This window comes from Trachypithecus francoisi, unplaced genomic scaffold, assembly GCF_009764315.1.
Source record: "Trachypithecus francoisi isolate TF-2019V2 unplaced genomic scaffold, Tfra_2.0 Lachesis_group17, whole genome shotgun sequence".
Lineage (NCBI taxonomy): Eukaryota > Metazoa > Chordata > Mammalia > Primates > Cercopithecidae > Trachypithecus > Trachypithecus francoisi.
In genome coordinates this window covers 53,232,736-53,256,999 of record NW_022681462.1, presented here as the reverse complement: position 1 = coordinate 53,256,999, position 24,264 = coordinate 53,232,736, and the positions used below count along the sequence as shown (strand labels likewise).

The window sequence follows — 24,264 nt, the reverse complement described above, 5'->3', positions numbered from 1 at the left end:
TGATAAACCAAATAAACAGTCACCTTACAGGCTACTGTTTTAGTCTTATTTTAGTCTGAGTATGCTACACTTGATAAAAATCACTTCGAAAATGAGAAAGTATTACATAAAAGTCATTTATTACAATCCCTTAGATCAGCAATTCTCAACCCTGGCTAAACAGTGGAACTACCTGAGAAGCTTTTTAACAACTGCTGGTGGCTGGCCTAACACCATATTAATTATATTAAAATTTCTGGAGAAGGGAAGAACACTCCCCAAATGAACATAACGTGCAACTAGACAAAAAGGGCTGATAGGGGATTGCACAAAAAAGTGGGGTCTAGTCAGGTCTTAGAGGATAACTGTGTCCACAGCGTAACATTGTGTTACAAGCTGAGGCATAGGGTATAATTCAAGTATTCTCTTCCAAGCCTACACAATTGTTAGCAAACTACCTAGTGGTGTCTGGAAGTCATTTTTGGGGAAATATTCAGATGTTTTTTGAATACTATTTTGTTGAAAACAATTCAGGAAATTTCCCCCCAGGAAAACTTCTGATTTGCAGCATGGGACATAGAGGCTGAGCACTCTTCCCCGGCTTCCCACTGTACTCGGAACAGGAACCAGACTCCACCGTGGCTTCCACAGTCTGGCATGACCTTTCTCCTTGCTTTGACTGAAAGCCATACTTAATGCCACCGTCTCAGATTTTATGATGCAGCAGCCACACTGGGCTTCTTTCAGTTTCTGCTACTTGGGAAACTCGAGCTTTCTACGTGCTACTTCCTCTGCATGGATTAAGCTCTCCCACCTTGCTTCTTGGTTTCTTCTCATCTATTCTTCAGCGATCACTTCCCCAGAGACCTTCCCAGACAACCTCTCTAAGCCCTAATCTACTCCCATCTCTAAAGTTTTAAAATTTATTTATTTATTCATTTTTGAGACAGGGTCTCATTCTATTGCCCAGGCTGGAGTACAGTGGCATGATAATGGCTTACCTCCCTGGCTCAAGCAATGCTCCCACCTCAGCCTCCTGAGTAGCTGGGACTACAGATGCAGCCTCCCGAGTAGCTGGGACTACAGCCAAACCACCATATCTGGCTAATTTTTGTATTTTTTTAGAGAAGGGTTTGCCATGTTGCCCAGACTGGTCTCTAACTCCTGGGCTCAAGCAATCCTCCTGCCTCAGGCCCCCAAAGTGCTGGGATTACAGGCCTGAGTCATTGCGCCTAGCCCCCGTTACTAAATTAAACATCACCTTCTCCCCAATACCTCCACGTGGCAAACATTAGTTATTCGGTAAACATCTGTTGGATAAGTGAATGAAAGACTGTTGAAGGCAGTGTGACAGAGTAGAAAGAACACTGAATTTTACCACAAAAGGCTGGATTCTAGATGGGGTTCGATTCCTTAAAAGTTCTAAGACTATTTCTCTGTCTTTAAAGTATAGTACCTGTCCTACTTGGTTCTGTACCTGTAAATATCAAATGGGAGTTGGTATATAAAAGTGTCATATAATCACAAAACGCCACTGCAAGTATAATTTAATGTACTATTCATGGACTCAAAAGGAAATCACATATAGTCAATTAGCAAAATGTTTTTAAGTGCTGAATTATTGACACTGTACTGCATTCATCATTATTATCAACCTTTTAAAGATAATATTTTATTTTTTAAATTTTAAAATTATTATTTTATTTGCAGAGATGGGTTGCCCAGGTTGACTTCAAGTGATCCTCCCGCCTTAGTCTCCCAAAGCACTGAGATTACAGGTGTGAACCACCGTTCCCAGACAAATATCAGATTTTATAAATAAGGATGAAAAGTAAATAATTCTAGGTGAAATATTTTTATACTGCAAAAAGCTTTCTATGTCCAGGTAAAAACCATCTTATTTACTTAACAAGAGATCTCTGAGACACACAGTCTTTAAGAAAAGCTAATTTTAAAGGATGTAGTAGATGCATATGCTGTGAACATAAAGTCTTGTATTATAGGATTTCAAACAACATTTACCAGACAAATTTTTGAGACAGAGTTTTGCTCTTGTTTCCCAGACTGGAGGCTGCAATGGCATGATCTCGGCTCACTGCAACCTCTGCCTCCTGGGTTCAAGTGATTTTCCTGCCTCAGCCTCCCGAGTAGCTGGGATTACAGGCGCCCGCCACCATACCTGGCTACTTTTTGTATATTTTAGTAGAGACGGGGTTTCACTATGTTGGCCAGGCTGGTCTCAAACTCCTGACCTCATGATCCACCCGCCTCGGCCTCCCAAAGTGTTGGGATTTCAGGCGTGACTCACCTTGCCCAGCCACGTTCTGCTTTTCTTATAACATCCATATCTAATTGTAATTCATGGTCAAGATACTTTCATATTTAAGTCATCTGTTGAGTGAAGTGTCCTAACAGCAACTAAACTGCGTGTCATTTAGGGGTTTAGCATGCACCTAAAAGTATTTTCGAAGTGTGTCACTGAAATGAGAGACATTTAGGTGGCACTAGCTTCCTGAAGACTGAAAGAGTAACCCTACCCACGGGAACTGCCTTGCCTTGGATAGCTGGTAGGTGGCAGCAACAGATCAGAAATTATGGTTTGTTAACTAGAGCGCTGAAAGTGTTGTTTTTAACGTTAGTCTTTCATTTTTTTTTTTCAAAACAAAAATGATATAGCTGCAAACCAAGTAGATAGTAAAAATAAATAAGCGTGCAGAATATAGACTACCTAAACCTTTATTTATTCTATAATCTTTCAACAGCAATTTATTTTTCAACAGCTCTAGGCTTGGTTTCATTGCTATTCTTAGCTTGTTTTTTTTGTTGTTGTTGTTGTTGTTACACTCTTTATTTCTTCTCTTTGTAAGTACTGGGAATTTTAATGCTCCTCTATTGACAGAAAGGGGTGGCATATTTGAGCTTTCATTCTGCCTAACCTTTGTTATATTCCTATTGTGAAGATTTTGCCCCAGACATTGCATTGGTCACAGTTCAGTTACTGAGAAAATAATCCATTCCAGACAATTTAAACAGAAATTGTTTAATACTGGGCATTAAATGGCTTATGAAGTTGTTGGGAGGGCTAATGAAAGAAGCTCTTGGTCACTTACTCTCCATCTGAGCTTCGTATCACAGGCATCTGGGTTGCTTTTTTAGAATATCCATTCAGGAATCCATTGCTGATATAGTGAATCAAAACCTTTAGGAATAAGCTCCCCTGGAAATTCAAATGTTGAGATCAGAGTTGAGATCGACTTTCAGGCTGAAGTTTTAGGATGGACTTTTACTACAGAACTGGGCCATCGAGGGATCTACTGATTCTGCAGTAAGAACCCATTTGCTTAATTGGGAAGTTGTTGCTATGGCTGCTGGATTCCAAACAATGCATCCCCTGCCATCATCAGAAGCTGCCACGGTCCGGAAACTGCCACATCCAAAAAGCTGCTACTCTGGGACCCACCAAGCTTGCTATGGTATTAATTAGTAAAACAAATGTCCCATGTCCTGACTCTTAGTGCTCCACAAGCCAGTGAACAGTCAGTTAACAGTGCCACAGAATAACTAAACTCCTCCGCGACTATGCTTACCACAGAACCAGCAGCAGATGGCCTCTGCCTCACTCATCCCCTCCCTCCACACCCTCCATATCTACCGTGGTAGTTCTGCTGGCAGAAACTCTATCATATAAGGAATCTTCATTGCAAGAATGTTTAGGGGTTGTAGCTTTAAACTTTCCAGCCCTACGGAAACAGGAAGTCCAGCTAGAAAGAGACTGCAATGGATGTGTGTACCAATCCACTGTCTCACCAAGGACATCATGAAGTAGATAAGTTATTTCAAAGACACAAAGGCCCTTATTGTCACACTATCTCAGACCTGAGAGTAAATCTGAGTCAAGCCTTTTCAGGAGTGTGTGTGAACTAAGAAGAAATTAGGACAAATCTCTTCTCTGATAGGCTCCTTGCTTCCATAGGAAAAGCAAACCTGTTACCTGCTTAAGTCCACGCCTTGGGGGTTTTAGGAAGGGAGGGGTCTGTGTTGCCTACTTTTTGTCTGAGTGGTGCCTGGCCCTTTCTCCCCTTCCCTATCTTGGTGCTATAGCTTGGCTTCTGGGCACACTCTATTCAAAATCTGAGTTTGCCATTTGTTGCCTCCTTGATGTGTCCAAGCAGTGGCATCTGTGATTAGTTGCCTCCTTATGTCATCTTAACTTTACCTTTTTCTCACTCAGTACCTTCAGATGCATATTTCCTGTTTTCTAAAGGACTCAATGCTAATTATAATGATATTTTCCTTTACTTTTCCTTACTTCTAGATATGTTCTTATGCATTTTGTATTATTTCTTCCTCTGGAAATGAACTATTTCTGTAACACTTTCTCTTCATTAATAAAGGTGTTAGTATATTTGATTATCTCCTTGTTCTTCTTTATGTCAGTTAAGATATGCTTTAGTGCTTTGAAAGTAAACTGTTTGGTCCTATCTTTGCCTGAACATGACTTCAGAGTTGTCTAGAAATTTAAATTATATGCCCACAATTCACAGTTGCAAAAATAAGGAATCAGCCCAAATGCCCATCAATCGAGTAGATAAAGAAAATGTGCATATATATATGTGTGTGTATATATGTATACACCATGGTGTATGTGTATGTATAAATACATACACATATACCATGGAATATATATACACACACACATATATACAGACATACACACATACACACACACACACACACACACACACCCCATGGAATACTACTCAGCCATAAAAAGAAATGAAATAATGGCATTCACAGCAACCTGGATGGAACTGGAAACTATCATTCTAAGTGAAGTAACCCAGGAATAGAAAACCAAACATCATATGCTCTCACTTGTAAGTGGACGCTAAGCTATGAGGATGCAAAGGCATAAAAATGATACAATGGACTTTGGAGACTTGGGGGAAAGGGTGGGAGTGGGTGAGGGAGAAAAGACTACATATCGGGTACAGTGTATACTGCTTGGGTGATGGGTGCACCAAAATCTCAGAAATCACCACTAAAGAACTTAGTCATGTCACCAAACATTACGTGTTCCCCCAAAACCTATTGAAATAAAACATAAATTGAAAAATAAACAAAAGTATGCCTGTATACTGAAATAGTGAATCTGCTCATGCACCACATTGAGAAATTTATTTTGAAATGTCATTATGAAAGCATATAATAGGATACCAAAATAAACTTTCAGAAAGTAAAATTTTAATTTTAGAAGTTATTGATTAAACAAAATTATTGTGAATATAGTACAGAGTTCACATATGCCCCACATCCAGTTACCCTATTGTTAATCTTAATATTAATAAATAGTATTTTGTACCATTGTTAATGATAAATGTATATTTGTTGCAATTAATGAACCAATATCAATATCTCATTATTAACTAAAGTTTACACTTTATTCAGATGTCCTCAGTTCTGAATAAAATAACTTCAAGTTCTTTTTCTGTCCCGTGATCCCATCAAGGATACTAACATTGCATCTAGTCATCAGGTCTCCTTAGGCTCCTGGTTGATGCTTCCCAGGCTTTCTGTTTCTGATGACCTTGACAATTTTGAGAATTACTAGCCAGGCATTTTGTAAAGTAAAATTAAATTCTCTTCAATTTTTAGTTTTATTTTTAAACTTTACATAAGCATTTTAAACATACACAAAATTAGAGAATAGTATAATGGATCCCCATCTACCCAAGACCCAGCTTCAAAACTATCACCATTTCCAAGTTTATTCTGTCTAAACTGTCCTACCCGCCAACCCCTGAGGATTTTAAATCAAGCCCCAAATATTATATCATAACACCCTTATGTATTTCAGTACAGGCCTCTAGCAGATAACGCCTTTAAATACCCACGATGCCATTATCACAGTGACAAAGTTAAGGATGATTCTGTCATGTTTAGTAGTCAGCCTACATTCAAAGTTCTCCAATGGTCTAAAAAATGTCTTGTTCAGATTTACACACTCAAATCAGGATCCAAACAAGGTTTATGTATTGAATTCTGTTGATTTGAAAAACAGGACTTTTGTCTTAGCTTCAGCTGAGACCTGAGACTGAAAACAAAACCACAGTTATAGCTACATTTTGAGATGAGGTGCTAAACTCCATGTGTTGTACAAAAGGGGCATTTGAAAAGAGTTTTAAGATTTTTAATCCAACACCCACCTTAGGCTCCAGAGTATTTCTTTGGGGAAATGCACTGGGGAACTGTAGCTTTTTCCTCCCACCATGTGAGAGAGAAGCAGGGTGTCTCTTCATCACCCCAAGCTCAGTGAGACAGTCTTTAAGAAAACCTCTCTGAGATCTCGGCGTTTACTCCTCAGAGCTAGAAAGACAGGTTGACTGATACCTGAGGAAAGGCTGTAGCTGGAGATGTCTGAAAAATGACTGCAAAGCAGAGCAAAGAGAGGTGGTTGAGTTCAGAGCAATCTGTGACTTCTATCACTGGTAGGGCAGAGGTATAAGTCTCCACAACTAGAATGTGATGGGAGAAAGAGATGTGGTCCTGTGGTCAGTTTAAAATGGATCCCACCCAGATGGCCTTCTTGCTGGAGGCTAGTCTCTTTTAGCAGAAAGAGGTTGGAGGTGTAGCATTTAATACAGAAGCTGGGCCAGGGCATTTAATACAGAAGTTGGGATGGGGCTGCAGAGAGAACTGGCATTGCCTTACAAGGGAGCAGCAGTCAGGAATTCCAATTAGGGTGAAGCTCTGAGTTCCCACAAAAAGAATCCTGCAAAATAAGTAATCAGCTTTGAATATACACCATTCCCAGAGAGCCCAAATGGATTTCAAAAGTACGTGTGTCTTTCCATTTTCAGCTAGGTAGGGGGAAACGAAGGCAAGGGGAGGGACCAACCATGGCCTCTCCTCACTTTAGCGTACTCAGTACCAAGCTGGGAGAGGGAAGATGCTTTAATGTTACTTATCCTTCTGACTTTTTACTATTAAATTGGACTGTGACAAAGAAAAATTGGTTCAAACCTTGGACAGAATATCCTTCTGGAAAGAAATATGCTTTGCTGAAAGAACGCTTAAGCAATTTTCTGATAATTTGTAATAAGATTAAAGCCTCTTCTGGGAAACCAGCTACTTACTCAGCTGATTAACAGTCTGCTGTCTAATAATTTTGAAACCAGTTTAGTAATAATTATCTAAGCATTTATTTTGACCTATAAAAAGTGTTCCTTCCACAGGGAATCATTGAATGGCTTGTTTAGGACTCTTCCCTTGTGGAAGTTAACAATTTGTATCCTGTTGGGTCCTGTACTTTCACCATAATGATTACAAAAATATTTCAGGGATAGAAATATGTTGATAGATGAAGTAATTTTGCTTGTCCTTGAAATCAATCATATCTTAATATCAAATTTCTGAGAAATAACTAGCAATCACTTTCAAATGACCCCATGTGGTGATGAATTCGAGAGTTACAGGCAGTACCTCCTCAGTTCAAATGTCATTTGGACACAGTTTTATCTATCCTTTTTTCACAGGTTCTGTGTATTATCTATCCTTATTAGATATACACATATATAGATGTGTATTATCTATCATATTATCATATGTATTATTATATGTATTATCATATAGATGTGTATTATCTATATATCATATGTATTATTATATGTATTATCATAGATAATACACATCTATATATGTGTATTATTTCACAGGTTCTGGTGCTTGGTCATCTTTTACAGTCATATTATATAAGCAGGATTTTCCTTTTCTATGTATCACCTTAAACATAATCCTAGATCACAAACAAATTGTCTTAAAGGGTTCAAAGAAGAGAATTGACAGGTTTTAATTTCAACCGGTAGTAACACAAAGCCTAGTTATTCCAAAGCTGTTGCTCAGGTTACAAAACCGAAGCTTCATATAATTTAATCACACATTGTATGTGAAGGACCTGCATACATTTGTTTGTATAAAAAGCCAAATAATCATATACAGTGTTGGCAGTAATATATTTAAACTGGCACAGCCCTTTGAAAAAGTTTGGCAATATATATCAAGAACAATACATGCTTATACCCTTCACTTGATATTCTAACTTCAATTAAAAATATGTGGAAAGGAAGCTACATGCACACATATTTTCTTTTTTATGGTAGCCAAAAATGAGAAGCAGCCTGAATATGTAAAAACAGGGACTCACAGTAGGTACATGTGTGGTTTATCCGCCTAATGTGATTTATTAAAATATTCATTGGAAAGATAACAACATGGAAAAGAAGAATAAAAGTTGAATTCATACTATAATTACTTAAAACATATATTAGAAACATTTGCTTAAATTTTCTAAAGACTTAGAATCACGTATTATTGGCAATCCATGCTGAAATGGTACATAAAAATTTCCATTTGCTAATGTTAGACTGCTGGCAGACACAGCAAATTTTTCAGCTAAGCAAATGTCAATTGTTGCTATAGCACTTCTAAGATTCAAATAAACCTACCTAATAATTGGCAGGGGTACTCTTGGGTAAATGTGGAGAAAAGTCAAAGATTGATTAAGAAAAGGAAAATGTCAACCTTCCCAGTCAGTGACTACTTAGAAGCTACGGTATAGTTGTCCGTTGTTATCTGCAGGGGATTGGTTCCAGGACTCCCCTTGGATATAAAAATCCTGAATGTTCAACTTCCTGATAGAAACATATGTACACATATTGTCTTGTATATTTTTTTTTTTTTTTTTTTGAGACGGAGTCTCGCTCTGTCGCCGGGCTGGAGTGCAGTGGCCGGATCTCAGCTCACTGCAAGCTCGGCCTCCCGGATTCCCACCATTCTCCTGCCTCAGCCTCCCGAGTAGCCGGGACTACAGGCGCCCGCCACCTCGCCCGGCTAGTTTTTTGTATTTTTTAGTAGAGACGGGGTTTCACCATGTTAGCCAGGATGGTCTCGATCTCCTGACCTTGTGATCCGCCCGTCTCGGCCTCCCAAAGTGCTGGGATTACAGGCTTGAGCCACCGCGCCCAGCCTGTCTTGTATATTTTAAGTCATCTCTAGACTACTTATAATACCTAATGAGATGTAAATGCTATTATATTGTATTGTTCAGGAAATGATGACAAGAAAAAAGAGTCTGCAAGTGTTCAGTAGAGATGCCTTTTTTTTCTTTTTTTTGAGACAGAGTCTCGCTCTATCACCCAGGCTGGAGCGCAGTGGCCCCATCTCAGCTCACTGCAACCTCTGCCTCCTGGGCAAAAGTGATCCTACTCCCACCTCAGCCTCCCAAGTAGCTGGGACTACAGGCACAGGCCACCACACCCAGCTAATTTTTGTACTTTTTATAGAGGCGGGGCTTCACTGTATCGTCCAGGTTGGTCTCTAACTCCTGGGCTCAAGCTATTCGCCAGCCTCGGCCTCCCAACGTGTTAGGATTACAGGTGTGAACCACCATGCTGGTCAAGATACTTAAAAAAAAAAAAAAAAAAAATTCTGTTTGAGGTTGGTTGAATCTATGGATGCAGAACCCGCTAATATGGATGACTGACTGTACTAGTGGGGAAGGCACACTAAATAACTAGGATAAAATCTGGTAACCACTCACCACTCGCAGAGGTGACTGAGTGGGATTGAGGAAGATATTGGAGAAGGGGGAGGTATTGCAGATACAGTAGATCCAAGAGAAGAGGTTCTTTGTTTTAAACCTGTTGAGAGAGCGGAATAACCGAGAGTGTCTTGACTATAGTTTAAATGCAGGATTTGCATAAGCAGGTAGTGGAGGCTGAAGATCTTAGGTTCTATTTTGAACGTATTAAGAAGAATAACTTAAAATTTATGTTGATTCTAGAGTCTGCATGCAATGAACTGGGAGATGGAAGAGGTAAGTTGTGAGGTCTCTGCAGTAAACCAAGACCTTCACTACATAAATTAACTGCATTAGCATTTCTGGAATACATTTTACCTTAAAAATGATTTAACCATATTCTAACCAAGTTTTAGGTGATTTTTGGTGTTCTCTAATAGAATTGGCACAGTATATTGAATCAGATTGCAGTGGATTATTTTAACTGTGTGGCCAGATGCAGAGAAATATGTAAAGGTATTGAGGCCAACAAATACAGAAATGCAAATTCTCACAAGTAAACAGATTTGGAATTCTAGAAGGTGGCAGATTATCAATAGCTGTATCCAGATCCCTTGGAGTGGTGGATGATTTTATATTAAAACTTTATAATAGCTCACCAGGAAATAAAATTCAGCCTTAACCTTCTAGGCAATTGGGATGTTGCTAAGAATAATCAAGACCATTAAAAAAAAAAAAAAAAATTGGGTGCGGTGGCTCACACCTGTAATCCCAGCACTTTGGGAGGCCAAGGCAGGTGGATCACCTGAGGTCAGGAGTTTGAGACCAGCCTGGACAACATGGTGAAACCCCATCTCTACTAAAAATACAAAAATCAGCTGGGTGAGGTGGTGCTTGCCTGTAATCCCAGCTATTTGGAAGGCTGAGGCAGGAGAATATCTTGAACCCGGGAGGTGGAGGTTGCAGTGAGCCCAGTGCGCGCCACTGTACTCCACTCTGGGCGACAAGAGCGAAACTCCGTCGCAAAACAACAGGCCGGGCGCGGTGGCTCAAGCCTGTAATCCCAGCACTTTGGGAGGCCGAGACGGGCGGATCACGAGGTCAGGAGATCGAGACCATCCTGGCTAACACGGTGAAACCCCGTCTCTACTAAAAACACAAAAACTAGCCGGGCGAGGTGGCGGGCGCCTGTAGTCCCAGCTACTCGGGAGGCTGAGGCAGGAGAATGGCGTAAACCCGGGAGGCGGAGCTTGCAGTGAGCTGAGATCCGGCCACTGCACTCCAGTCCGGGCGACAGAGCGAGACTCTGCCTCAACAACAACAACAACAAAAAAAAAAAAACAAAAAACAAAAAACAACCCCCCCCACACAAAAAACTGTATGACTGAACAGCAGACAAGATGACTACAGTGTTTTTCTTTTGTCTGTTTCCATTAGAATAAAAGACTTCATATTTTTTAAAAGTTTCTTATCCCAGAAAAATATCACAATCCATTTAGAATATGAGTTCAGGCTCAACTATTTCCTGACTCTACAGAAGAGTTCAAGATGTTGCAGACCTTATCTTAAAAGCTGGCTCAATATCGCCGGATTTGGTAGTCATCTAAACATTTCATAAATAATTTACTAACTCTCAAAACACTAAACCAGCAAGCCCTTGATTTCAAAAGCAAATCTTGCCGGGATGGAGTGGGGCGGGGGACCTGGCATGGGGGATGAAAGGGTTTGGAAATGGGCAGATATTGGTCAAAGGGTACGAAGTTTCAGTTAGTGTGAACAGGAAGTTCTGAAGATCTGATGTGTAACATGGTGACTGTAGTTAATGTATTGTGTCCTTAAAAATTGATGAGTAGATCTTAAATGTTCTCTTCATGAAAAAATGGTGCAATGGATATGTTAATTCCATTGATGTAATCATTTCACAATGCATACATATGTCAAAACATCACCTTGTACACCACAAATATACCCAACTTTTGTCAATTACACTTTAATAAAGCTGGGGGAAGCAACTCTTTTTTTGGGCACAGCATCCGGGTTTTATTTACTAACTTTGAGAACAGAGTACCTTGATCAATTAAATGGTAGGGAGCGCTGTGGAGAGAGCATCCTGCCCAGTCCGGGAAGAGAGGCAGAGAAAGGAGGCCTAGGATTCCTGGGGCCCAGTGACCTCTTCCCTCCTGGCGTCCCCGGCGGCCCTCGCTCCCAGGCCCCGCAGTCTCATTTGCCGCTTCCGACGCGTGACCCCGGCGCGTTAGCGTCCGGGATCGGTGACAGGCGCGGGGTGCGCCAAGCGGTCCCATGTGTCCCCTCCCTCTCGCGGTCGCCGCAGTCGCCGCGCCCCGAGCCCCACTCCGGCTCCTCAACAGAGGGCTCGCCGCAGCCATGTCTACCGCCGGGCCACTCAAATCCGTGGACTACGAGGTGTTCGGGAGAGTGCAGGGTAGGAGGCCCCGCTACAGGGGGAGATCAAAAAGGTGATGGGAGGAAGGGGAGAAAGCTGTGAGAAGCGCCTCCCACCTAAAGTATGCCTTTTCGCGTTGTGGCTGGGACTTCCGCTCAGCCATGACACAGCAGCGGCGATGGGGAAGGAGACGAAACGCGCATGCGCCCGAGGACTTGGACGGGCGGAAGTAGGGGAATGGGGAGGGAAGTAGGGGAATGGGGAGGGAAGTAGGGGAATGGGAGGGAAGTAGGGGAATGGGGAGGGAAGTGGCGATGGGGAGGGAAGTGGCGATAGGGAGAGAAGTGGAGAGGGATTTGCTGAGGATCAGAAGGGGGCGGCTGCCGGGTGCGGGAGTAAGCGGCACAGAGGGAAAGGTTGAAGTTGGGTAGGAAAAGAAGAGGATCTTTGAACTAGTGGTCTCGTTGCTTGCCACTGAAGCTACCTGGTCTTGACTTGGGTTTTAGGAAGGACGCTTAGATGGTTTAAGGTTACCTTTTCAGAGGTCAAACCTTTTTTTAGACCCCTCTGTAGCTCTTAAAAGAATTAAATTGTTACCTAATTTTTGTTTCATCCCAAGTTTAAGTAGTTGCAAAGTTTGTAACGTCTGGCTTATTGAAAATATTGATATTTATAAATGAAAATATTAAGTCACTCTGAAATTTATTCAATGGAATGTAAATATGGTAATGATTTAATATCCACCATCTTAATTTGAAATAAAACTCTTCAACAATGGGAAATTTTACTCATTTCTTTTCCTCTTTGACTTTGATTTTCCTTCCACTTCTGCCACAGAATTACCCCATTGTTTTGCTTGAGGGTTTTTTTTCTTTGCTCACCCTATCACACTTTTCTGCTATGTGTGTGTGTATATATATATATGCATATGTATGAATAAGTATAATGCTTTTTCTTAATTTCCTTTGACAATAAGGCTTTGTTAGAAACAAATGCTTGTTCCTTGGTGCAAAAACTCAAATAATTTTTTCAGCAAGGCAATTTTACTTCTATGGAAGGGTGCGACTGGCAGATGGAACAATGGCAAGAGCACACCTGAACAGGGGAGGGGAAGGGGAAGTTCTTATTCCTGACTCAGGTAGCCCTTACTGCTGTGTCTTTCTCCTACTGGCTAGGGTTGGACCGCACAGTCTAAGCTAATTCCGATTGGCTGTTTTAAAGAGCAGGGGTACGAGCTGGAGTGGCGGGATGGGTAGTTTGGCAGGAAGGGTGGTTACGGAACAGGTGACTCAGGATGATTCAGGTCAGAGCAGGTGACCACAGGTGACTCAGGACGGAGCAGGTGACCAGGGGTGACTTAAGATGGAGCAGGTGACCAGGGGAATAGATGTGAACTACTGATTAAAACTGGTGGAAAAGGTTGTTTACTGAAACTAGGGGTGAGGAGAACGAGAAAGCTAGACTTTAAAATAGAGCGCAACGAACCGAGCATACTGACATACTGATTCTTTGAAGAGAAATTTAGTAGTCATTGTATTCAACAGCTCCAAGTATTAAATTTTTTGTCTGGATTGAATTATTATTGAAATTATTATTAGAACACTAGATGAAAATAATATAAAAAGTATGATAAACGTTATTAAAATTTAAAGGTAAATTTGTGTTAGAAGTTTATTTTTTTAATTCTATTTTTTTAAGAGAGGGAGTCTTGCTCTGTCACCCAGGCTGGAGAAAGTTGAGTGGCACAATCATAGCTCACTGCAGCCTGGAACTCCTGGGCTCAAGCAATCTTCTGCCTCAACCTTCTAAGCAGCTGGGACTATAGGCCCGCGCCACCGTGCATGGCTGATTTTTAAATTATTTTATGTAGAGAAAGCGTCTCTGTTGCCCAGGCAAGTCTCGAAATACTGGCTTCAAGCGATCCTTCTGCACTTGGCCTCCCAAAGTGCTGGGATTACAGCGTGAGCCACTGTACTCAGCCAGAAATTTATTATTAATGAGAAGGCTGGGAGTATTTATTTAACCTTGGTCAGAGGAAGAGTTGAATTATCCTTGTATTTGGTACTCTAGAGGTTTTTACACTTTGGTGCAGTGTACCAGGGTAAGATTAAGAATGGGTAAAAGTGTGCCTTCTGTAAAGAGATCTTTCTTTTTTAAATTTAATTTTATTTTTATTTCCAATAGGTCTTTGGAGAACAGGTGGTATTTGATTACATGAGTAAGTTCATTAGTGGTAATTTCTGAGATTTTGGTGCAGCCATCACCCAAGCAGTGTACACTGTACTCAGTGTGTAGCCTTTTATCCCTCACCCCCTCCTACCCTTTCCCCCTGAGTCCCCAGAGTCCATTGTATCATTCTTATGCCTTTGCATCCTCATAGCTTAGCTCCCATTTATGAGTGAGAACATAGAATGTTTGGTTTTCCATTCCTGAGTTACTTCACTTAGGATAATAGGAGACCTTTCTTTCAAGGGGTGATTGTGCAAAGGGAGATAGGAAAGGAGTCTCAGGTCAGTTTTAGGAAAGAATGTATGTGGAAGTTGAACATCTGGAAATTGATTCCCTGAACATTATGCATGGATCTGTGCTCTTTGTAAAGCCTTTGAGTGCACCCAGGGGTATGGTATCCTGCTTTGAAAACTGCCACAATAAGTCACCAAAGCACATAATGTAAAATACAAAAGTGAAGGCAAAGATCACCTAACAGAATGGTCCACTAGAGAGAAGTGGCAGTAGTTAAGGAGTCTGTGTGTGTGTGTGTGTGTGTGTGTGTGTGTGAATGTGTGACATTTATTGTGGGTGTTCTTTGTGCTGAACATTTCACTGTTGTTTACTTAATCATCACAATTTTGTGAGTTGCATGTCTTATTCCTGTTTCAACAAGGACACAACAGGTGCACAGAGATTCAGTAAGTTGGACAAGCCCTTAATTGACAAAATTAAATTTTGTCATCTCTCTGACTTTAGAACTTGTGCTTTCCCATTATATGATGTTTTCTGCTATTACATTATATATATCTGTTAACTATACAATTCTACTTTTGTGCACATAGTGGTAACATGGTATATAATCAATTTGGACCAACAGTAAAAATATGGAAAAGAGAAATGTACTATACATAAATAGTGGGGTTTAAAAAGTCAACTTTAGGGCAGTAATTCCTATAGTTTATAGTATGTTAAATGGAAGAGAGTACATGCCTAGTATTGATCAAGGCATAGTATGTAGTACAAATTCACCATCACATATTTACACACATCTACACTGACATTCCCTGACAATTTAGAATGTGCCAGGCTCTGTACTCAACATTTTACATATGTTGTCTCATTTAATCTTCATCTCTGTAACTGCAGTGGTTTTTCTCATTTAACAGATGGAGACATTGAGGCATGGGATAGTAACTTCTTTCTCAGTTATACAAATTAAGAGGTGGGGCTGGGATTTGAACCTTGATAGCCTTTTTTTTTTTTTTTTTTTCCTTTTGACAGGGTCTCACTGTTGCCCAGGCAAGATCATAGCTCACTGCAGCCTTGAGCTCCTGGACTCACATGATCTTCCTGCCTCATCCTCCTCCTGAGTAGCTGGGACTACAGGCATGAGTCACCATGCCCAGCTAACTTTTTAATTTTTCTTTGGTAGAGATAGAGTCTCACTATGTTGACTAGGCTGGTTTTGAACTCCTGGCCTCAAGCAAGCCTCCCACCTCCGCCTCCCAAAGTTCTGGCCTTATAGGCATGGGCCACCAGCCTGGGCAACAGAGTGAGACTGTCTCTGAAGAAACAATAAAATAAAATAAAGTATGAAATAATAACATTTTAGTGAAAACTGGCTTGTTAGAAATAATAGCTATGAGCCGGGCGTGGTGGCTCACGCCTGTAATCCCAGCACTTTGGGAGGCTGAGGCGGGCGGATCACAAGGTCAGGAGATCGAGACCATCCTGGCTAACACGGTGAAACCCTGTCTCTACTAAAAATACAAAAAATTAGCCGGGTACGGTGGCGGGCGCCTGTGGTCCCAGCTACTTGGGAGGCTGAGGCAGGAGAATGGCGTGGGCCCGGGAGGCGGAGCTTGCAGTGAGCCGAGATCACGCCACTGCACTCCAGCCTGGGCGACAGAGCAAGACTCCATCTCAAAAAAAAAAAAAAAAAAAAAAAAAGAAAAAGAAATAATAGCTATGAAAGTAAATTTGCAGTGGAAGAACCTATAATTGGGAACATTTATTATGGACAAAATATGGATTGATAAAGTCATCATTAAAATATTTGAGTGAAAACTATTTCTAGTGAAAATGGTTTCAATGACGTTAAAGTGAACATGGAAAAAATGGAAAATGTTTTAACTTTCCTATATGGAAAATTGATCAATGAATTAAATTGGCTTACTTGAGTTTATCACAGAAAATGTTTTCCAACTGAAAATGATGTGTTGTTAGTATAGGGACCATATAACTGGTTTAAGCCAATACAAATACATTGTTATGAACTAAAGTCCTTACTTTATTCAAGGTTTCCTTAGTTTTTACCTAATGTCTTTTTTTCTGTTCCAGGATCCCATCCAGGATACGTTTAGCCCCCTTGGCTCCTTAGGCTCCTTGAGGCTGTGACATTCTCTTAGACTTACCTTGTTGTCAATGATGTTGGCCGTTTTAAGGAGTACTTTGAGGTCAAGTACTTCTAGAACGCTCCCCAATTGGGATTTGTCTGATATTTTTGTTATGACAAGACTGGGGTTATGGGATATTGGGAGGAAGACCACAGAGGTAAAGTGCTGCTCTTGTCAAACCTATCAAAGGTATATACTGTCAATCTGACTTATCACTGTTGATGTTAACCTTGATCACCTGGCTGTGATAGTGTTTGTCTGGTTTCTCCACTCTAAAGTTACTCTTTTTTTCTCTCTCTCTCTTTTCATCTTCTACTTTAAAAATCTTCATATTCTCAAGGAGCTCCATGTTTTTTTCCCCACCAACTTCTCTTGCATCGAGGGCTTTGGGAGAGGGTTAAGAGAACTGGGGACTGAGCCCCCTGTGCTTTTAGAGTGTTTATAACTATGGCCTGGTTTATAATGTTTCTATAGATGTTTCATTACATTTATATCTGGAATAATATAATCTGAACATTTGAAAGGGAAATTGATTATGCTGTGTATAGATGCTTTGATTCTTTACCAGCTCTCAGGGGAATACTAATGACACTCCTAGAAATGTATTGTGGTAATCTGTTGGTTTACATGTGCTTAGAATTTTTATTTTGACTCAGTTTTTTAGAATAAGAGTAGCTTATTTGAGTACTGATGACATAGAATTCTTTCAGTGCCGTTTCGCCAGCCAGAAATCTTTGCGGCCAGTGATGCCTCTGCCCAGGCTTTGCTTGGGCCCACTGGGCTTAGTCTGCCCACTTGGCCCAGCAGGCTGTGCTCAGCTTGTGCTACTGGTCCAGATCCTGTGCTTGCCTTGGCTCTGCGGTCAGCTCGCAGCTGGTCCAGGAGTGCCGTGACTGCTTCTACCTTGGGTGCTGGTGTCTGGATGAGGGGGATGTGGCAGTGCCCAATAACTTGGAGATGCCAGCCACCACAGAGCTCCAAGGGGTGTTACAGCTTTTGCTTGGGGAGTCCTGAGGTCTGAGCCTCCAGAAAGTGTTACAGCTCTCGTTCATTTCTGCTGCTTGCAGCTTCAGTGAATGACAGCATGTCACAACTCATTGGGTCCTGCTGCCTGCAGCTCAGCAAATGGGGGAGTTGGCACCCTGTGGTTTTTTTCACTCCCATAGCTTGGCGAGCAAGAGCATATGTTACAGCTCTTTTTGTGCCTGCCATTCACTCTTGTCCCATGACCAAGAGGAATGAGGTACATGGACACTGGAGAGTGAACAAGGCAGAGAAGAATTTTACTGAGTGACAGAAAAACTCTCAATAAAGAGAGGGGACCTGAAGTGGGTAGGCCTCTGTGTAAGAGGGGGCCTGAAAGTGGATAGCCATCTGTGAGGCTGAGTCTGGGGTTTTTATGGGCTCAGAATGGAGTGTATGCTAATTGTTCCATGGGTAGGCTTGGAAAAAGCACCATTCAGTTGGCTAAAAGACATCGAGAAAGTTCTTGCTCTGGTTGTGGACTGCACCTGGAACTGGAAACTCAGTTTCAGGTTTCACTTGAAGGTCAGGTTTCACTGGAGACCCATCCCTGTCTACCTAGGGAATTTGCCTGTCTCCTACTGCTATCACTGAGATGAATATCATATTTGTTAAATATTGCTTAAAATGAAAACTGGGATGAATTATTAAATGACTTTGTCAGATAATGTATGATTTAGATGTACACATTTTTTCTTATGTAGACAAGTAAATGGAAAAGCTGTGTTTTAGAGGTTGAAAATATAAGTACACCATTAAAATCAAGAAACATAAATATGGTTAACTCTAATTCCCTCTCCTGTCTTTGTTCCTATAGCATTTTATTTATAGTTGTTACACTTCGTGTTTTTCCTTTTCATCATTCTGCTTTCAGCTACAGTTATCTGTGTACACTTGTGTCTCTCACTAGAAAATAATGACAATATTTTGAAGGTCAGGCTGGTGGCTTGTTTTCATATCTCCTATGGGGCTATGCCTCTAGTGGGGCCTTTAAAAGTGAACTGAATTAAATTGAAGTGCTTGGGGATAGTTGGCTTGGAGAATAAATAGTAGTGTGATGGCTGTTTTAACTGTTTGAAAGATGCCATGGTGTATGGCTCCAGGGAACAGACCCTGGACTGATGGCAAAAGGTTAAGTAAGGCAGAATTTTATTCCACATAAGGAAAGCTTTGTAACAATTAAAGATATTTACAGCCATTAAGGGCTGCTTTGTAAGGCAGCATATAGATCACTTCCTACATTCAAAATTGACACTGCAGTCAGATCCCAGGATGAAATGGTAGGTTACAATATAAAAAATATGATTTTACCTGAAAAGGTGCTGACATTTAAAACTCATCACAGGTTTCTTTAAATATCAGTGTTTGTTTGTCAATTCGAAGTATGATTTACTTTGCAAACATTCCCCCTCAGGGTTTCTCACTGACACCCCTTTCTACAAAGTGAGGTACAGTTGTAGTGGACTGGACCTTGACTGAGCAGCATATTGTGCTGGAGTCTTTTATCACCAAAGGGGCTGATGTCTGGCCCAGTTTCCAGAGCAGTGTGTCTGTGAAAAACCTGCATGTGTCATATCAGCTTTCCTTCTGTTCAGCAAGTGAGGTGGAAAAAGTATGGGGAGGCCACAAAAGCCCATAGGTAAATCTCCTACAGAAGCCCTGTCCCAGGAGGGCTGTGTTCCAGCCAACACTGATAAAGTGCAGAAAAGTGTCTACACGTCCACCTTTTCTTTCTATGTAGATGTCTATTACTTCATACTAGGAATCAGGACTTTCAGAAAGATTCTGGGAAGATTCCAGGTGGCATATGAAACTTCGAGCAGTTGATTCCTGCATGGTTCACTGCCTTGCAGAGTTAATGGGCTAGAAGTCTTGAGGCTCCTTGACATACATTCCTCCCAAAGCTTTAAAATAAGGATTGTAGTTCGAGGGGTCCAACAAATAACACCTCTCTTCATTGTGTGAGTTACTGACAAGGAAGACAAAGAGTAAAGCAGAGTTTTAGGAATGTGGTGTCTATCTGCAGGTAAGTGGACTTTATAATGACCTGTACTACAGAATTAAACACTGGCCACCCCCAACTCCAGGCACAGGGAGGCTGCTCTAGGGCAGAGCCAGAAGTATGATCCCCGTAGGTAACTTGCTTCCAGCAAGAGGAGGAAGAGGACATGCCTGGGCTATGCATGTTTCTCCTTCTAAATTTACCCAGTAGATGAGTCACTGCTTGTCCCTGTGACAAGGGCAGGGTAGAAAGTAGCCAGGAATGACACACTAACGGTACTCCTCCTCACAGAAGGAATTTCTGCTAGAGAGAAAGATGCTTTCTCCTGCAGAAATAAGTTATAAAATCTAGAGAGATCTCAGTCATTTAGTTCTACTGGCAGTACTTCGAGAGGATCTTCACTGCAGTTGTTTTGGTATGGAGTGATAGGAAAAAGTCAGGGAGGTTGTATGGTAAGCAAAATTGGAGAATGACTGCTCTTGTTCTACAAATAGAGGTAGGAAGGACTACATCATAGTTCTGTTTTCTGCTTTCCTTTTGTGTGTGTGTGTGTGTGGCATTAACAAAATTGAGATATAATTTACGTAACACTAAATACACAGTAGTTTTTAGTATATTCACAATGTTTTGCAGCATTAGCATTAATTCCAGAACATTTCCATCACCCCTCCTTCCCTTTACCAGTTGTTTCCCATTCCCCACCTCATTCCCCCATTCCCCACTTCTTCCTCTGTCTCCTGGCATGTTAAAGTGCCTCAGGGAAGTCAGGGCCAATGTCTCTGATGTCCTTGGCCTCTCCCTTAAGGTTTCAAGGTTGGTGCTTAGCTCCAATCATAATATTCACACCACGATTAGAAGAAAGGGTACCAGTGCAATACCCTAACATGGAGAAACCACCACGCCTGGCCAAGTCAGCCCCTGTTGAAGAGCCACCTTGAAAGTCCCAACCAGTGACTTGGCTTACATTTCATTGGCCATCCCCACTATAAGGAAGTCTGGGAAACATCAACTGGCACATTGCTGCCCCAAGTAAAATCAGAGTTCTGTTAGAAAGGAAGAATGGGAGAATGGATTTGGGATATATGCCTGTCACAGTTGCTCATATATTAAATAAAATTCTAAACAATTATTACATTTGATGTTTTTTTCCCAAGTAGTGACACAAAAGGACACATTACAAAAAGATTGTGATCTTGTGTCCATGACCTCTCCCTCAAAACATTGGATCCATAACCAAAACCACCTAAATTTCTGTTAAGTTCATATTGAATCTTTTTTTTTTTTTTTTTTTGAGACAGAGTTTCATTCTTATTGCCCAGGCTGGAGTTCAATGGTGCGATATTGGCTCACTGCAACCTCCACCTACCAGGTTCAAGCGATTCTCCTGCCTCAGCCTCCTGCGTAGCTGGGATTACAGGCATTTGCCACCACGCCCAGCTAATTTTTTGTATTTTTAGTAGAGATGGGGTTTCTTCATGTTGGTCAGGCTGGTCTTGAACTCCTGACCTCAGGTGATCCACCTGTCTCGGCCTCCCAAAGTGCTGGGTTTACAGGCATGAGCCACCATGACTGGCCCATATTGAATCTTTTATATATGATTTATTTCAGCCTTGTTTATTTCCATCTATCACTGCCTTAAGCAATGGGTAACACTTTTATTACCCACCCAGTTCGTCAAGAAGTATGAATTTAACCTAAAATTATGCCTCAATCTTAAATGACATCCTGTAGCTCCACTGTTTTAAGATTTAATAAATCCATGTGTGTATCATTACCATTCATAGTTAAAAATGCTTTTGTTTATTTTTTGAAACAGAGTCTTGCTCTGTCACCCAGGCTAGAGTGCAGCAGTGTGATCACAGCTCACTGCAGGCTCAACTGATCCTCCCTGACTCTATCCTCCCTAATACCTGGGACTAGAGGCATATGTTATCATGTGCTATCTAAGCACATGTGCTATCTAAGAGGCATGTGCTAACTAGAGGCAAGTGCTATCATGCCCAGCTAAGTTTTGTATTCATAGTTTTTGTAGAGATGGGGTTTCCCCATGTTGCCCAGGCTAGTCTTGAACTCTGGACTCAAGTGATTCATCTGCCTTGTCTTTCCAAAGTGCTGGGATTACAGGCATGAGCCACCATACCCTGCCCCAAATGCTTTTAAATTTAAAACTTTGAAAATATAAATCAAATAAAGATATGCACATGGATTTTTAAAAAACTCAAATAGTATAGAAAAGCTGGTAATTAAAAGCAACAGCCACCATATCCTGCTCCAGTTTCCAGCCCCAAGTCCTGTATATTCTATAAAACAACCAATTTAACCATTTATTTTTAAAGTCTTGTAGGTTTTTAAAATTATTATTATTATTATTTTTAGATGGAGTCTCGCTCTGTTGCCCAGGTTGGAGTGTAGTGGCGTAATCTCGGCTCACTGCAAGCTCTGCCTCCTGGGTTCATGCCATTCTCCTGCCTCAGCCTCCTGAGCAGCTGGGACTACAGGCACTCACCACCACGCCTGGCTAATTTTTTGTATTTTTGGTAGAAATGGGGTTTCACCGCATTAGCCAGGATGGTCTCGATCTCCTGACCTCATGATCTGCCTGCCTTGGCTTCCTAAAGTGCTGGGATTACAGACGTGAGCCACAGCGCCCGACCAACTCTTGTGGTTTCTATGTCTTTATAATGCATATTCTATGTGTGTTTGGGCCATAATCCTGAAAGATACAATTGCAAATGCCATAATCTTGCATGTTGAAATTCTAAAACATCAAAATTCCTAAAGTCTAAAATCCCCCAAATCACAGTTTTGAAAGATCAAAATCCCAAAAATATAATCTAGAAAAAATCATTCAAAGAGTATTTAAAATACTAATTTTTGGCCGGGTCCGGTGGTTCACACCTGTAATCCCAGCACTTTGGGAGGCCAAGGCGAGCAGATAACTTGAGGTCAGGAGTTTGTGACCAGCCTGGCCAACATGGTGAAACCCTGTCTCCACTAAAAATACAAAAAATTAGCTGGAAGCGGTGGCAGGCTCCTGTAATCCCAGCTACTCGGGAGGCTGAGGCAGGAGAATCGCTTGAACCTGGGAGGTGGAGGTTGCAGTGAGCCGAGATTGCACCACTGCCCTCCAGCCTGAGTGACAGAGTGAGACTCCGTCTCAAAAAAAATAAATAAATAAAAAGGAGATTTATTTGAGAAACATATACAAACATAATAGAAACTTCATAAGCCAGTTTGCACAAGAAGATAGATAATAATAACATATGTATTTTTGTGACTGTACATACTGCGGTATACTGATGACAGTCACATAGGTGTAATAGTTACAAGCAGATGAACTATATTCATAAGGAAGTAGGTCAAAAAGCAAAATGTATAAATGCGTATCACCATGGTTGGTAATTGTGTGCAACCAGTTTTGTAACTGGTCATCTGACATACCTTGATGGATAACCTAAGTCTTTGATGAGATTGATCAAAAGTTGTGATGGATCACCACTGTATATGCAGTCATTCAAAAAGCCAGGATGTCAAGAAATTTTATCTTTCACAAATGTACATATACAAAAAGGACATCTCTTTATTTATTAAGGAAGTTTCAACATTTTTACATACATACACAATAGTTACTAAGTCAGCATTACGGTGATACACTTGTAGGGTCAAATTTGCCAAAAAAAAAAAAAAAAAAAAGCCTAAAACAAATTAGAACTCTAAAAACCTTTACAAAGTTTATACCTCTGGCCGGGTGCAGTGGGTCATGCCTATAATCTAGCACTTTGGGAGGCCTAGGCGGGTGGATCACCTGAAGTCAGGAGTTTGAGACTAGCCTGCCCAACATGGCAAAACCCTGTCTCTACTAAAAATGCAAAAAATTAGCCAGGCGTGGTGGTGTGTGTGTGCTTGTAATCCCAGCTACTCAGGAGGCTGAGGCAGGAGAATCACTTGAATCCAGGAGGTGGAGGTTGCAGTGAGCCAAGATCATGCAACTGCACTTCATCCTGGGTGACAAGAGTGAAACTTCATCTAAAAAAAAAAAGAAAATTTGACATACAAAAAAACTATGTTACAGTGATAGATTACAGGCAGTTGCACAGAGATAGTACATAAGAATTGGCCAACTTTTCACAATCGTTACCTATATTTTGGAGTCTTCCATTATGATGAATAGCTTTTTTTTTTTTTTAAGGACTTGGCTCTTTTTGGAAAATACATTTACATCCATATTCTACAGGGCACTGCTCTTTTTGAAATTCTTCCATGATTTGATATACACTGACGTGAGCATCCCCTATTAAGGTTTTCCATCTTCAGTGCTATGCTTCTATGTTTTGCATACGTGAAAATTCATTCTGCATGCACTCATATGCAGATTACAAATTTAGTGCAGACGATATTTGTAATCAAACAACAACACCGTTATATGTCTTCTAATCCTGCCATGAACATAATTGTTTTTAAACCAGTCAGTAACTTTGCTGGTTTCTTCAGGCAAATGCAGATTCAATCCTTTAAAAGCTGGGCTGGGGCGGTGACTCAGGCCTGTAATCCCAGCACTTTGGGAGGCCAAGTTGGATGGATCATGAGGTCAGGAGATTGACACCATCCTGGCTAACACGGTGAAACCCCATCTCTACTAAAAATACAAAAATTACAAAAATACAAAAAAATT

At 41.0% G+C, this 24,264-nt stretch overlaps 1 protein-coding gene across 4 annotated transcripts in view; it reads left to right on the top strand.

Annotated features, from left to right (window-relative positions):
* The first annotated feature begins 11,506 nt into the window (after positions 1–11,506).
* Positions 11,507–24,264, top strand: part of ACYP2 (acylphosphatase 2) — a 205,053-nt gene continuing 192,295 nt past the window's right edge. For 2 of the 4 annotated variants that reach the window (XR_004428298.1, XM_033175711.1), the window contains exon 1: positions 11,513–11,999. Coding sequence is in view for 2 of the 4 variants with exons in the window: in XM_033175711.1 (XP_033031602.1) it covers positions 11,858–11,999 (142 nt within the window). In the remaining 2 variants the exon portion in view is untranslated. Of the gene's footprint in view, positions 12,000–19,965; positions 20,089–24,264 lie in introns of those variants that run through there. The other 2 variants (XM_033175712.1, XM_033175713.1) reach the window with 2 other exon arrangements.